Raw genomic sequence first — 17322 nt, 5'->3', positions numbered from 1 at the left:
TTATGAATTACCTAAATTATTATGTCAAGAGTATTGCTAGCAACAGGGAACCTAAACTTTAGGTTAGGCCTAGGGCTCTAGAATTGTTAAATCCGATACGAATCATCGACGCTGTTTATAATCATGTGTAAGTTTCAATTCTGATATATAGATTTTTTTCAAGCGCGATGGCAGTTTTATGTCTTTATTTTGACTACTGAAATGAATTAAAAATACTGTATACCCTCAACTACAAACAGTACAGGAGGTCTGTAAAATGTACAAATTCAGAAAGATTATACTTGCACCCTGTCCATCATGGGAAATCGAGGCCCGTATCTTCGTCTCAGGAGCATAGGTACGTCATATATATCTTTAGGACTCTGAAGTATTGAATTCTGAGATATTGTAGCTCAGTAGTATGCTTTTGTGTCAAATAAGGTCATGTAAGAAGCACCTATAATGCATTAGGTCTCGTGAAAAAAAAAAGTTCCCTCTGGTGGTTCAGCCTGAGAGTTTATAACGCTAACATGGTCTGAGCACAAATAGTTCATTGTATAAATTTTCTATTTCACCAGAAGTTGTTTGTTGCCTTTCATATCATGTCAAATTTTGTGGTAGAATTACATCCCATATCCGGAAATTTGCTTGACCACTGATTACTGAGCTATAGCTTCAGAAACTTCTGTAGTATTTATTTGCCTGTCACTAAAACAAATTCAGATTAACAACCAATCAACCATACTGTTTTCATAAGAGTATGGATATGCTTATAGACCAACCTCCAGTACAAACCAAATGTTTCAAGAGGCCTAAACCTGTCATTTAAAAATATCAGGTTTTGGCATCTGTCGCAGCTTTTGTTTGAATTTTCTACAAACATGCACACTCTCAAGTACCCCTACAGAACAGCGGTAAGTTTACGAACTTACTACGTTAAAATTGGAAGTACGATTCCTCACGAGGGACACAGCAAATAGCTCAATGTGGCTTTACTCTAATACAAACAAACAAACACTCAAAATGCTGTTAAACCACATTTCATGTTATTTGTAATGTACTTCATTTTAAGCGATTGACTGATATCAGGTTAACGACATCGTAACCAAAGTTCAAAACATAAAACTGGCACAAAAATGTCGAAAACTCTAGGTTATCTGAAATCGTACTAGTTCTACTTTTCTAGTGAACGTGTAACAAAAGACTGACAAAGAAAAATACTGTACTGTCATCATCCTATTGTGTGTTATCGACACCCGATCCAACAACTTACAGTGCGAGATCAAGACGATCGTAAGGCCTAGGCCCCTTATGTTCGTAGGCCCTACCAACCGTATTAGCTGAACTAAAGATTAACTTTCAAGGAAAATTTTCATGGACACATAGTTGCGCCTAATAAATAATCTGGCTCTGACTGTAAAACACTACTGGTAATATTGGAAAACACACACAGCTGCGCAGGCTCTATGTTAGTAAAATAGTACCTGTTTATCTGAACTTCTCGCATTCAGGGTAATGGTATGTTATACAGTAAATGTTTAAGTAATTACCCTAATATTGTGACGACTGGATAGCAGTTGTTGTTTGTATCTTTATTTTGAGTTAAGCAAAAGCTCCACAATAGGCTGTCTTTGCTCTGCCCACCAAGGGTATCGAAACCCGGTTTCTAGTGGTATAAGTCCGCAGACATACCATTGTGCCACTAGGGGTAGCAGCTGTTGTAATGGTTAGTAGTGTTTATGATCGCCTACACCTAATTAGGGCACCTGGTGGATCAATAGTTTATAATGTTAAACATCTGGTTTCGATATTCACGGTGAGCACAGCACAGATATCCCGTGGTGTAGCTTTGCTGGTTTCGATATTCACGGTGAGCACAGCACAGATATCCCGTGGTGTAGCTTTGCGCTTAATGATAAATGATTTTTTTGAATATGTTCTACCAGAGCTCCATTTACATTTATTTAACCGCTGTCGAAGAAAAATGAAACATTTTTCGTAAATTAAAAAAAAGACTGAAACCAAACCGATATTATATATTTAGAACGTCACTCACTCTTTTTTTTTTAATACAAAACCAAAATAAATGGTCATAAATTAATATGAGTAAAATGTCAAAACAGTTCGTCAAGCATTATTCAACAATTTCAGTTAAAAATCTAAATATTGACAGCAAGGAACTACCAACGTTTTGGCAAGATGTAAAAATACTGATTTGAATTGGGATTTTGACTAAAGTATTAATTCTACTTGAAATTTTAGCCTTTATACGCTGCGTTAGCATTGCCTGAATTGAATATTCAAGTCACAATCATAATACAAGTCCTGTTTGTTGATAAGCTTACTTGGTTTACCACGTGTTTTCACAATTCTATTCAACCATTATCTGCAGGCCTGATAAAACCGTAGATAAAGACAAAGGTGTCTATTTTTTGGGCAATTCTCACTGAATTACTTTCAACCTGCTCTGTTGACGACGCGCTAAACGTGTGATGTTTGTCGTCCCTAATGGAAGTATTTAAAGCAATAAAAACGTATGCTGCTCCGTTAAAAGATGGTAAGAAAAGAGCAGACGTCCTTGAATTTGACAAAGACGATGAAATTGAAATCCTGGATAAACAGGATACGATATGGTGGGCAGCACAAAGACTCAAAGATGGGAAACCAGGATTTGTTCCCGCTAAATATATGAAGGTAAATTTCAGCATAATGACAACAACAGTTAATAGATAGGCCAAATTACTTCCTTAATACAGCAGGGTGACGGATGCTTTTAATCGTAGATGTGTGTGTGTGCGTATGTGTGTGTTTCCGTAAGTGAAGCGAAATAACATTCCATTATAAAGATATAATGCGGTTCATATCGTAATATATATATATATATATATATACGTGGTTTATTATCAATAGCTTACAAACCGCCATAACTAAGGGCTGCGCATGTCTTGATGAGTAGAGTACTCGACTCGCAATCTGAGGGCTGCGGGTTCGAATCCAACCTTGGAACAAGCTTGCTATTTCAGCTGTGGAGGCGTTATTATTTCGTGATCAAACCCCACTATTCGTCGGTAAAGAGTAGTTCAAGAGTTGGCGGTGAATGATATTGATTAGTGTATCAGTTCAAAATTTGGTATAGCTAGCACACATCGTCCTCAAGGAACTTTGCACGGAATTTAAAAGAAAAAGTATCGGACCTTAAAATGAATTTAACAAATATTGTAGTTAATTTTGTATACTACTTTGCTAGGAGTACACTATGTCATAAAGTTAGATGGTTTGAATACATAAATTCATACCATATATTGATTATATACTGTGTTTGTTACTTCAGGTAACCTGTACATCAAATCGTCATTGTTTGCCTTTCTTTTAGAAGATGCCATTCAAGGAAATAGTAAAAGAGTTTTCACAACATATGCAATGTTTTCAACAGTAAGGTACAGTGAAAAGTCGAATCGTATAAGAAGCTGCAGATTTACTTCTTATTGGTGTCCTCCAGTAGCACAGCGGTATTTTTCGTGGACTCACACCGCTATAAACCGGATTTTGATACCTGTAGTGGGCAGAGCACAGATTGTCCATTGTGCAGCTTTGTGCTTAATTTTGAATAAACAAACAAACAAAACTTATGGGCTTGGCATGGCCAGGTGGTAAGGGCGCTCAACTCGTAATCTGAGGGTCATGGGTTTGAATCCAAGTCACATCAAACATGATCGCCTTTCAGCCATTGGGGCATTATATTGTGACGATCAATTCAACTATTAGTTGGTAAAAGAGTATTCTAGTAGTTGGCGGCGAACGGTGATGACTATCTGCCTTCTCTCTAGTCTTACACTGCTAAATTATGGACGGCTAGCACAGATAGCCCTCTTATAGCTTTTATAAATTTTCGTTCAATAGAGTAACTGAACAACGAAAATTTATGATTAAAATGTGATTATACTTTTTAAACAGCTTACGTATTTGTAGGAATCAACGTAAGTGTAATAGAGTTTTGTAAATGCCTAAGTGACGACAGTGACAGTGGTAAGGAGTTAACTGTATTTTGTTTTTGTTATTTTTAACAGTAAAAGTGTGTTGTTAATTAGCAAATAGAGAAGAGGCTTAAAGAAAGTTTACATAAATAAGAATAGATTAAAAATGATACGTCTCAGACGTCTACGTTAATGCTTTTCAAAGTGATAAGTACAGAACTTCATTTTACAATAATCTCTCTTTAACTTTTTAAACAACTGTGTTTGTACGGATTACTGTGTTAAGAAACTTCTTTGATCAACAGAATCGCTCATATAAACGAAAAAAAAACACACCTTGTTAACATATTTGTAAAATAAAGCGGTAACATAGCTTTGATAATTCATAATAATGCATGAGGGTGGAATTTATTATAGAATAAATAAAGCTGAAAAGGCAGACATGTTCAATGGCGAAATGGGAATTCGAAACTTTCAAAATACGAGTTGAGTACCCTGACTGCCAGACCATGCTGGGTCTAGAAAGTGACGTTTACAACAAACCACAAAAAATGACATTGAGGAGAAACTCGCAATATTTTATTATCTATGTAACGTATTAAACGATAATTTTTCTAATATAATTTCGAAATAAATAAACAATAAAGCTCGATTTTAGTGAAATTATGAAACAAATACTCAACTTACTGCAATACTTTCAACATAAGAACTTAGGTCAGCTGTAATAAAACACTGATTAATTACAAACATCTGTATAAGAGGTAACTTTAATGTAAAGTGGCACAGCGATTTAAATTTTAAAATACTTAGGATTATTGGAACGTTATCGATATAAAAACAAAACTTATTTTCGTCTCTGTAATTTCATTGTGCTAAACAATAATTATTTTTGTCTTTGTGACTTCATGGTGCTGAACAACAATTATTTTCGTGTCTGTGATTCGTTGTGCTGAACAACAATTATTTTCGTCTCTGTGATTTCATCGTGCTTAACAATAGTTATTTTCGTCTCTGTGATTTCACTGTGCTAAAGAATAGTTGTTTTCGTCTTTGTAATTTCATCGTGCTTAACAATAGTTATTTTCGTCTCTGTGACTTCATTGTGCTAAACAATAATTATTTTCATCTCTATGGTGTAATTATTTTTGTGATGTATTACTGATATCACTTAGAGTTATCTCCATAATCTTCTCAAAAATGTCTAATCACTTAATCTTAAAGCTGTCAAAACTATAAGGTTAATGATGTAGTATAAGTGTTTGTTTCTTTTACTGATTTATTACTGAAACCATTAGCATCAGTAATCCTTATTTTGGTGACTCAGCGACAAACTTGAGAGCTTATAACATACAAGTTTCATCCCTGCAGTCAGCTCAACGCCAATAGCTTATTGTCCAGTTTTGCTCTTACTCAAAACAAACAAACAAAATTAAGAATATATGAAAAAAATAATTTTTGCCATTTGTTCGTAACCTTGGCTACAGCACAGTATATATGGAAATCAATATTTCTCTAGCTTTGTTTTGTGTAACAGCTGATTGCATATGTTACACATCCTGCTACTCAAACAAAACATTCGTATGTTAGGGAAAATTATGTGATCTAGCACGTAGGAACGCCTCAGTGTTTGTGTTTTCTCCTAAGATAGGACAATCACGATCTTCAAAATGTGGAAAGCTCAAGTGACTCTTTTACCACTTGACTAGAAATCATTTTTATCATTTGATCTGTTAATAGCATGGGCATACTCGAGAATAACAGGATAAAGTCCAACTTATAGTTTGCTGCCGTAATGCATGTCGGTTAGCCAGATAAATTCTGTAATTCGGTCTCGAGACTGAAGTTCAGGTTTTGAAACCAGTGATGAGAAAGGCACAGATACTCCATTACTGGTGATACCTATATCTGTTTTACTCACCTATTGGAACATGAAACAGACACAGTGTCAGGACTATCAGGAAAACTGAAAATAAATTCAACCTTTACACATATAACAGACGACACAGGTGATAAATAGTTCACGTCACGGGTAGTTACTTATTTTTGTGTGTGTGTGTGGTTGCATGGCTTAGTGACGTCACGCTTTAAACTAGTAGATGAATGATCTCGTCGTGCTATTGTGTTCGTAAGTAGAACTCTTTACTGGAATCTTAACAGTCTAACCTGCTGTATAATGTTAGCTGGGGGCTAACCTGAGACTGACTAACACCCCATTTAGGGGTCTTATTTCCCCCTTTTGCCAAATAAGCCAGAGCTCAGCACAAAAGCCAATGTGTCACTTCGGCATGAGAGGGATTTGACCTTTGACATGCAGTGTTTAACTAATTATTTGACAGCAGAATAACAATGTATCAACGTTATTTGTTTAAAAAAAAAAGTAACATTAAAAATTATATACATATATATGTGTGTGTTTGTAAGAATGGATATAATTTAAACAAAGTCAAAACAGTTAAGTAAAATGACAGGTGATTAGTGTTATAAAACCAAGCAAAAATAATACACAGCAACAAGTAGAACACAAATAACACTTGCAAACAGGACTCCTCAAATAAATTCCAGGGTCCTTGTGCAACCCACACTGTATTCTTCCTATCAGGCTCGGTTTTGGAAATAAAGTATAATATAAATAAAAGTGTAGATGAAAATCAATTTTATAATATTTTGGAACTTGTTATAGACATGTATATAATTTGCTTATAAATGTGCATAACATTTGAAAAATCACCCTTAAATCGCGATGTGACAGCATGTCCAAACACGTTTGTTGTTGTTTTTCTCACGAATCATATTACTAAATGCAAAATCTCACTCAGTTTGTAGAACGAAGGGTCGGAAAACTTCTCAGCAATGAGGAGCGAGAAAAACTTCAAGAACTTCGAACAATAAATAAAAAGCTAGAAAACATCCAGTTGCCAGCTTTGTCAGCAGAAGTAACAAACCAAGAAAAGACTGTCACAACCAAAGATGAGGTAAGTACAATATTCTTTTCTGGATAACAAAGAAGATTTGTTGTTTAAGATAAGTTAAACTGGAAAACGTGAAACAAATTAATATTAATAGTATTGCTGCGTTCATCGTATCGCTTAACTTGCAATTTGAGGTCCACGTCTGGTCCTGCCATCAGGGTGTAAAAATCCTTGGTCACCAAAATTATCGGCCAATTCCAAAACTAGCTGGGATTAAGGCCGTTACGGAGTAAAAGGAAAAGATTATGTCATTCTTACATTTAAAATAAACATATCACAATTAGCTTCTGGTATTTTAAAAATGGTTATAAACCAACATGTTCCAACTACTGTTAGTAACTTTAATTTATCTACTCAGTTCATAATAACAATATTAAAACAAAGACCTTTCTAACACTTGAAGTGTTCGAACTTATCTATGCTAAACATGGCTTTTTGACATCAGCGTCATGTTTTGAAATGTAGTAGTTCTCACTTATTGTTGACTCAAAGTGACTCCAAATAAAAGAGTGAATGAGAAATTCAGGATTGTTTGTTTTTCAGTTTCGCGCAAAGCTACACGAGGGCTATCTGTGCTAGCCGTCCCTAATTTAGCAGGTAAGAAGCTAATCATCACCACCCACCACCAACTCCTGAGCTACTCTTTTACCAATGAATAGTGGGATTAACCGTAACATTATAATAACACCCCCCATTGCTGAAAGAGCGGGCATGTTTGGTGTAACGGGTATTCAAACCCGTAATCCTCAGATTACGAGTCGAGCGCCCTAACCACCTGGCCATGCTGGACGTAAACGTTTCCTAAAGTTGTTAATTCAATATGTATATTGTCAAAATTAAGTATAATGTTTCTTTTTGTTGTTTGTTTATTTGTTCAAACATCGTTTGGGAGTTCAACATCAGGTTATAACTAGTGATGTTACTACTGTTCAAATTGTCATCTCCAAAGGTAGACCCGGCATGGCCAGGTGGGTTAAGGCGTTCGACTCGTAATCTGAGGGTCGCGCTTCGAATCCCGGTCGCACCAAACATGCTTGCACTTTCAGCAGTGGGGCGTTATGATGTGACGGTTAATCCTACTATTCGTTAGTAAAAGAGCAGCCCAAGAGTTAGCGGTAGCTGGTGATGATTAGCTGTTTTCCTTATAGTCTTACACTACTAACTTAGGGACGGCTAGCGCAGATAACCCTCGTGTAGCTTTGCGCGAAATTCAAAAACAAACAAATAAACAATCTCGAAAGGTTTAAAATATTCCATAAATATGTTTGTATTTAATTTGGGATTAAGCTCTACCTGCTACTGAAAGTCTTCATAAGGACAAAAACGTGATCTCCAAGAAGACTAAAATAAATAATAGAAACAAGTCAAATGACTATTAAAACGTATTTCAAGTAGCATAAAAACGTGCACTATTAAAAGCCTACAAATTAAAAGTAAAGCAACAGACAAAATGGTCATTGAGCATTCTGTTTTCATTTTGCTATTGTTTCTGATTGGTCTAGATATGGCTTACTGGTTACCATATCGGGTTGCATATCGGAAGTTCTGGAGTCTGTATGTGGTGAGTTACAAAAGTAGTAGTAATCCCATTATTTTTTTCAAAGACAGGCAAATATTTGGCGATGAGTGTTGCTAGCTTTCTGCCTTATCTCCAACTAATAGTTCAGAAAGAAAAGAAAAAATGGACGGTTTTATCAGAACTCAAAGAATCTCTGACCTGGCCGTTAAGTTCACGAGCGTTGAAGGTTAAAAATTCTAATTGAATTCAAATTCAATAATGGAATAAAAATAAACTTTTGAAATAAGAAACGGCTAACACACTAAAAAAGAATCATATTCAGGCATAAATTATATTTTTAACAATTTTATTTAGTTTTACCAAAATCTGTCTGTATATTTTTTAAAGTTTGTTTTCATCAGTAGTTAATAAGAAATATTTCTTTTCAAACTTGAACTTTCTGTTGCTATTTGTATAACAGTTTATTTTAGCTTGAATTTAAATGTTAATTTCATTTTTTTTTTTTTTTGTGAGCAAGTATGCATGTTTTTCTAATAACAAAGCCACATCGGGCTATCTGCTGAGTCTACCGAGGGGAATCGAACATCGTGATTTTAGCGACTTTTTGTAAGAAAACGGCCGGGGCAAATATAAATCATATGACACTATATATTATTTATTTATTTGAACCACACAATGAACACAAACAAACTAATATCTGAAGTTAACATTGCTTTGATCAGTACATATTGTTGGGGGTTTGTGTACATAAATATTTGCGTATACTGGTATCACACTTTTCCAGTAACAGAAAATCAGCGATAGCGCATTTAGCAAACAAGTTTTTATTATATCGCAAGTAAAATTACATTCCACTCTTATATATTATCATGTGGATTATATTGTATAATTAGCTTAGTATGTTGTTTTATGATTACCTTAAATGTTCTCAGCAGTTTTATTTGTTATGAAGAATTTCGCTTGAAACAACTCAAGAGATATCTTCACCAGGCGTCCCTAATTTAGAAATGATAAATCAGAGGGAAAGTACACAGTTAACACCACGGCTAAAAGGGCAAGTATGTTCGATAAAAGGATTCGAACCCGTGACTCAAAGATTGTTAGTTGAGTGCTCTAAACACCATGCCATTATTTTTATAAGTCCTTGAATAGCGAAGACGTACAAACTGATTGGAAATTAGCTAATGTCACTCCTATTTTCGAGGGAGGTAATAGAAATTGTCCCAGTAATCATAGGCCTATTAGTCTAACATCAGTTGTGGGAAACGTTTTGGAAAGTTTAATAAAAGTATTTTACAAAGTCGTTTAACAAAGTTTAGAACTGTTTTATTGGACAGTCAACATTGTTTCACTAAGGGGAAATCTTGCCTTACAAATATTTTGACATTCTTTGGAAATGTTACTGCTTATGTAGATAAGGGTGTAGATTTGGTTCATCTAAATTTCAAGAAGCATTTGATAAAATGCTATGTAAAAAATTTGTAAAGAAACTTATCTCTGTAGGTGTGGGTGATAATTAACTAATTAAATAGAAGAGTGGCCTGATGGAAGAAAGCAGAAGGTTGTTATAAATGGCGTTCAGTCAAACTGGGTTAATGTTGAAAATGGCTCAGTCTTAGAACCATTGCTCTTTTAATTTACATTAATGGCATAGAAGAAGGAATGGTCAATAAATTACTTACATTTGCTGATGATGTTAAGGTCTTTAGTGTTGTTGGCTGTGAAGAGGATGCTGTTGATTTACAAAAGGATTTAGATCATTTAGTGAGTTGTACAAATAAAAACGACAGATGAGTTTTAATTATGATACATGCAAGAGATTGTATGTGGGTTATCATAATTTGATTATAAATATCATTTGAATGGGAATAACCTTAACAGTGTCATGAAAGAAAATAATTTTGATGTAATGATTGATCAGTCTCTGATACTATTCAAACAGTTTGCAGTTGCTACTGAAAGGGCAAACAGGATTTTATATTATATCTACAGGAATATTTAATACAAGTGTAAAGGGGTTACAATTTCACTGTACAGGTCACTAGTTAGGCCACATTTGGAGTATTGTGTTCAGTCTTGGGTTTCTTACCTTAAGAAATACATTAAATTGTTAAAAAGGGTTCAGAAGAGAGTTATTTTAATGGTTCAGGGAAGAAAGGATTGTCATATGAGGAGATAATAAGAGTCTTAAAATTGTTTTTCATGAAAAACGATAGAGGGGGTTTGATTGAAGTGTTTACGTTTGTAAAAGGAATTGATGCATCAACACTTTTCACACTTAACAGTGAGAATTATCAAAATAGGGAACACAAGTCTAGATTTGAGCAAGAAAGAAGCTGTCTTCAGCTGAGACAATTTTATTTTACAATTATGGTGGTCGAACGATGGAAGGGGTTGCCATCGGATGATGTGAAAGCAGTAAATTTGAATGAGTTTATTTTAAAAGAAAGCTAGTGAGCTGTATGAATTATAAGGGTTGGCTTTTCAGCCCCGGCATGGCCAGGTGGTTAAGGTACTCGACTCGTAATCTGAAGGTCGCGGGTTCGAATCCCCGTGACTGCAAACATGCTCGCCTTTTCAGTCGGTCGATCCCATTATTCATTCGTATAAGAGTAGTCCAACAATTGGTTAGTCTCAAACTGCTAAATTAGGGACGGCTAGCGCAGATGGCCGTCGTGTAGCTTTGCACGAAATTCAAAACAAACAAAGGGCTGGCTTTAAAATATTTTTTTTATTTCCTTGATTTCTTTATAGTTTAGTTTAGATGATGGAATAGCTGAGATGGACCAAGAGGTCCGTTATTTTCCCAAAGTATTGTGCTATGTTATTGTCAGACCCTCTCCTAAGCTGACCAAACATCGTAAAATATTATTAAGATTATAACCGAAAACATCGAAAGTACCAAGTTGGTGAATCAATACATTCTAATCATTTTACGCTTTAATTTTATGACATTGCATACCTTTAGTAATACAGAAATATTCATACAACTACCAACTTATTGGGTTATACTTTTTAGTTCTAATATATCTATACTGCTTGCATTGATCAGAATTTATTGATAATTCCTGATTTTTGTACACTTCCTGTTGCTTAGAGTATTCTTTAAAGTGCCTAGAGTGCATGTTTGTTTATAATCTTCATAGTTCAAGAGTCCTGTGTAAATATAAAACCGTCACGATAAGATTCACAATGCGTGGTAACTTTCCCACTCGATATAGACGACTCGTAATCTACTGTCCTTTGACCGTAACACCAACTGTTGTCGTATATGTTATCTTTTTCAACATGTGTGCTCACACTGTACAGACATGTGAACCGGAATCTTATTATTTATACATTGCTTTTCTAAACTTAATATTTTAAAGCTTCCGCTTTAAGCAGTGTTTTGAGTTATGATTCCTCCCACATATCAATGTTGTGCATTTCGAGATTAAGCAACTACGCTTTCAAATCCGGTATCAAAGTTCTGTTTCTGAATAGAGTCTTTCCCCTGCACTGTATCGTATATCTCTTCTCACAATCCTCTCTGAAATTGTTTCTGTTACTAAGTAAACAGCACGGCACTTCTCTTCAATGTAAGGTAACACTAGAAGAGTTAAAGTTCATACGACCATGTTTACCCTATCTCAAAGAATGTTTGCATGTTAAGCCAAATCATTGGACGCTACATGCGTAAGATAACTAAACTCTATCAGCCTATTATTCCGTGTGTGGCTTTTCTTTTTTGTTTGTTTGTTTGCTAAGTGATTAATATATTGTATTGTGAGTTACAGTTTTCGCTGTACCTGTTAAGTACAATCTTTCCTAAGTAAGTGCTATAACTTGTAATATAATAATGCTAACCTCCTCTAACGTACCTGCATTTCAAGTATTGCATTTTCATACGATTTGTCTACACTAGTGTTTAAAATTCACTTTGTAAAGTTGTGAATAATGTATTTCCTTTCTTTGGAAAATACCTTTACACAACTAGAACAAATAACGTAGACTTCACTATGGTGAAACGTTCTTGAATTTATGTATGTTTATATTACATAATCCATATTAACTGTCTTATACTTTATATCTAATATATTTTAAGTTTTTATTTGTTTATAACGGTCTTTATTCTTACCAGTTACAATGGTTTAAATATCCTAAAATGATTTGAAGACTTTGGTTTCAGACTATTGCACGCTCCTTTATCTCATAAGATAATACCATCAGTTCGAATACTAAAGTGTCAAATTGTATGTTAGAATATTTTTCCATTTTTCTTTAAATGTACGTTACAGTGTAACTTTTTCTTTTTATCTAACCACTGGTGTATCAATGCTAATGTTTCTAATAAAATATATCAAACAGTGACACCTGTTGGCAAACTTTGTAATTGATAAAAAACAGTTTTAATTTACAAACTAATGTAACATTTTAAAATTCATTGCACGACATAATTTTCAAAATAACAACGTGACGAGGTTTGTTTGTTTTTGAATTTCGCGCAAAGATGCACTGGAAATATCTGCGGTAGCTGTCCCTAATTTAGTAGTCTAAGACTAGAGTGAAGGCAACTAGTCATCACCACCCACCGCCAACTCTTTGGCTACTCTTTTATCAACGAATAGTGGGATTGACCGTGACATCATAACGCCCTCACGACTAAAAGGGCGAGCATGTTTGGTGTGATGAGGATTCTATCCCGCGACCCTTAGATTATGAGTCGATCGCCCTCACCACCTGGCCATACCAGGTCTCGTGACGAGGTAATGTCTTACAACAATATACCTAAAACAGAACCCTGATGCCTAACAAATGGTTTGAGGTTAATGCTCTGAATGCAGAATATAAAATAGCTCATTAAACAGATTGCATCTAAACAAACAAACAGAAAGACATCAAGTTTGTTGTCGATATTTTTTTACAACGAACTACTTGCGTTCTATCTACCGTGAGGAATCGAACCTCAAATGTTTCCGTTTGAATTCTGTAAAGTTGCTGCTAATCAACCACATACAAAGACAAAGTGATAAAATAGTTCACTTTAAGACCTTATGACTGACGTTTCCCAATAAGTTTATTATGTCGGATAAATAAAATGTTTAAGACATTTTTAATTAATTTTTCTTGGGTTACGAAATTGTTTCAAATTTTAAAATATTTTTAATTTGAAGAGAAATAGAATTATATACCAGATTACATTTCAGTTGCACTAAGCGTATGATAAAACTATATCTTCACTTTTATTTAACAGCCCCTTAAGCCGTGAACAGGTGTGGTGGGATGGAGACTCGAACCCGCAACCCTTAGAGCGCTCTATCTACTGGCCCTGCCAGGACAATTCGCTAGAGGACAAGATTATATAATGTGATAAGTTATTGAATGATTTTATTGTTTACTTTAATGTTAAACCTAAACATTCAAAACATATGAATCTAGTGATTAACTGACTTTGCTGTGGCCTTAAGCTTCAGGAAGAGAAGATATTACTTCCTGCAAAGGAAATTTCCGATGTTAAAGAAAGTTTCTGGATTGCATGTTGCTTCATATGATGCGTGGAGAACTCACCAACCTAATAATGTCGTCAAACCAACAACAGAAAACTGCAAGTAGGTTGCTTTGGTACTGTTTAAGTTAAGTATCGCGAAATCTTACAATACGTTTGTGTAGCAGCCTGTTGGATACCTTTAAACTACTTAAAAGAGAGAACGATATTAAATTAATTTGTCTGAATGGCAATTTAAAACGTGCAGTAGGTTCCGCTGATGTAATTTTGGTTTTATAAATGAAGTGGACATGACAGTTCCTGTATTTTGGGATATGCCGCACACCACAAGTAAGAGGGTATTTTGTTTTTTAAAGATCTTCCTATCTATAAAACAGTGCTGGGGACATGTCCCCTACATCCATCATAAAAGTTACGACTACGAACAGTGAGTTTACATGTAAGCGGAAATTTATACGCTATTAGAATAAACGTAACTGTGGTAGGTCGAGCGAACCTTATTTTTAAAAGAAAGCTGTTTAATTGCGTCCTTCAACATTTCTCATCATTCAAAAATCTGTTTATTTCCCTAAAATAACTGTATTTCAATTACATTTTCGTGATGTTCGAGTCTTATTTTACTCTCGTCACAAGCAACCCGTATTTATGAAGGTATATCAGCGTATTTTAAACTGGGGACGCGATGGAATATCCTCAGGCATACCTACTTCAGGTTAATAAAGTGCCCCTCACCCCACTTTCGAAGTCAAAGTTAAACCACTGTAGTGATATTTCAAAATATAAGCATGAATAATTCAGCTGTCAAGTTGTGTATTATCAGCGATAGAACAAGAGATATGATTCTGTTATTTGACTTACTTTTATTCAGGGTTCCTGATGAAAAGCTAAATTTACTAAAAACGTTCAAACAGAATTAAAGGTAAAGGTTTCTAGAATACGTCCGTTTCCTATTGGCTACAATTGATAATTTTGGTGATGAACTTAATTAATTAAGCTTGATCAGATTTTGATAGCCCAAAGGTACACAGTGACCTGTGTTCTGTACACCACAATGAATCTAATTCTTGGTCTTCCGTCTTCACTTGCATTGATTTTTTCTCGACACTTCATTTGCTTATAACTGATTTTAATGGTAATAGACTGCGCCTAACTATTGTGAGTTCGATTCAATTCTGAATTTCGTGGTTAGATTTGCCGAAAAAAAAAATCTTCAAAAGTAGGTAGTTGCGTAATTCCCTAATATTTATGTGTTGAAGCGTGAAATGACCCATAGTTGGTATAATAGATGTTTGACTTCAAAATATGAATTTATTTCATAATTATTCTGGCTTCTTAATCTGAGATTTTGGTGAATTAATAGAAATATTGTTGCGATAGAATCTCTCATGTTGTACAATACAGAGTTACAAGTTGAGAATCTCTTTAGTACAATGGTTCCCAACCAGGGGTGCGGAGATAGCGTTCCAGGGGGTGCAAGATAGCATTTGTTTTGGCCACCTTCACCTTTATTCTTAAATAAATAATTACTGTGACGGGTGCGAGAACATATTAATTTTTTTTATTGGGAACCACTGCTTTAGTACAATTTCTTTGAGGAACATTACTCAGTTTGTAGTAATAATGGTTCCCAACTTATAATAAAACATACTCGTCTTCGACGTTTTAGAATAAATTATTATTATGTCAGTCTTGAATCTCTAAATAATGGTTTTATAAACACTTTTAGAAAGTTCTTACGGTAAGTTAGTTCAATACCAGATTCATCTGTGTATTGGTTATGGCTTTATTGGTGTTGTTTATCCTTCATATTTTTAAAATATTTTATTCAGATTTTTTCAAAATCATGTGAAATTTAAAGACAAATTCCTTTCCTTCCTTGCTACTTCCTTCTGCACGAATCCCCATCACACCAAGCATGCTCGCCCTTTCATCCGTTATAATGTGACGGTCAATCCCATTATTCGTTGGTAAAAGAATAGCCCTAGAGTTGGCAGTAAGTGGTGGTGACTAGCTACCTTCCCTCTGGTCTTACACTGCTAAATTAGAGACTGGCTAGCGCAGATAGCTCCCGAGTAGCTTTGCGCGAAATTCAAACAAAACCAAAAACCAAACCTTCTGCACGTACTCACTAAATATTGAAGTTATAGTTACATTTTATCTCGTATGATTCATGTGGGTAGACCGACTTTTATTTGGTCTCCTTCGCCTCGATAGCATGAAATATTTTTTTCTGTCTTCCAAAACCGGCTGCGCTGTAACATGTTGATCAGAAATCTATATTTTACTCTACATGCTCAGCGCTACCTTCCTGCTCTATCGCACAGCATGAAATGATATTGTGGGCTTCAAATACAAACTTCATTCCTGGTTAGCCCTTGAAAAGCCAAAGTTACGGTTAAATCGTTCACAAAAACAACCCAACTTGAACTGATAAATGAATCATACACGTACCTTAAATACATAAAGGCTAAATGCTTTTTTTAAATATGAATTTCACATTTTTATATATATATGAATCTTATATATATGTATACATGCATATGCATCCATAACAACGTATATTTATAACCCAAATAGAATGTTTTAAATAGGTATGAGAGCCCACATTGTAAGTACAAACAGAATACGTCTTCCTACTCACCCTGAAAACAAAAGTGTTTAGGGCTTAGATATGTCAATTTATTCCATACATAAAAGTGTCGTGTTCTATATGGTACTTTGTGATGGTAAATAATATTATCATCTCGCAGCATTTTTTTCAAAGGTATATTATGCGTGTTTATAATTGGTCGAAAAAAAATACTCTAAATAAATCGCTGATTAATCGTCAGAGGGCCCTCGTTTTTTGGAAGATATGGAAACGTAAATAAGTAGAAATCGAAGTATCTGTTTTGTAATTATTTTATTATATCAAAATGTAATAAAAATACATGAAATAAAATAAATACATCCTGTATCGTGTGTAGCTTTGATGCATAATACTATTATTCATAGTCTATGTGCTCGTGCTAATGAGCTAACATTGCAGTCTCTCCAGCAGTTGGCTCTGGCATGCCCAGGTGGTTAAGGCACTTGACTCGTAATTTGAGGGTCGCGAGTTCAAATCCCCGTCGCACCAAACATGCTCGCCTTTTCAGCCGTGAGGGCGTTATAATGATACGGTCAATCCCACTATTCGTTGGTAAAAGAGTAGCCCAAGAGTTGGTGGTGGGTGGTGATGACTAGCTGCCTTCCCTCTAGTCTCACACTGCTAAATTAGAGACGGCTAGCGCAGATAACCCTCGTGTAGCTTTGTGCGAAATTCAAAAACAAACAAAACTTTCCACTAGACTTGAAAACCTGTTTTGTAGGTTGTTATTATAGAATGTGATAAAATCAGTGGTGATTCGAGACTTG

General features: G+C 34.9%; 1 protein-coding gene across 2 annotated transcripts in view; it reads left to right on the top strand.

Annotated features, from left to right (window-relative positions):
• The first annotated feature begins 2444 nt into the window (after positions 1-2444).
• Positions 2445-17322, top strand: part of LOC143243955 (uncharacterized) — a 137864-nt gene continuing 122986 nt past the window's right edge. The window contains exons 1-2 of one of the 2 annotated variants that reach the window (XM_076487825.1): positions 2445-2673; positions 6770-6925. In XM_076487825.1, coding sequence (XP_076343940.1) covers positions 2488-2673; positions 6770-6925 — 342 coding nt within the window. In that variant the 5' untranslated portion in view covers positions 2445-2487. The remainder of the gene's footprint in view (positions 2674-6769; positions 6926-17322) is intronic. The other variant, XM_076487824.1, reaches the window with a different exon arrangement.

Source organism: Tachypleus tridentatus, chromosome 2 (assembly GCF_004210375.1).
Source record: "Tachypleus tridentatus isolate NWPU-2018 chromosome 2, ASM421037v1, whole genome shotgun sequence".
Taxonomy (NCBI): domain Eukaryota; kingdom Metazoa; phylum Arthropoda; class Merostomata; order Xiphosura; family Limulidae; genus Tachypleus; species Tachypleus tridentatus.
The sequence above is the reverse complement of the archived record's forward strand: the minus strand, read 5'-3'. Positions and strand labels throughout refer to the sequence as shown.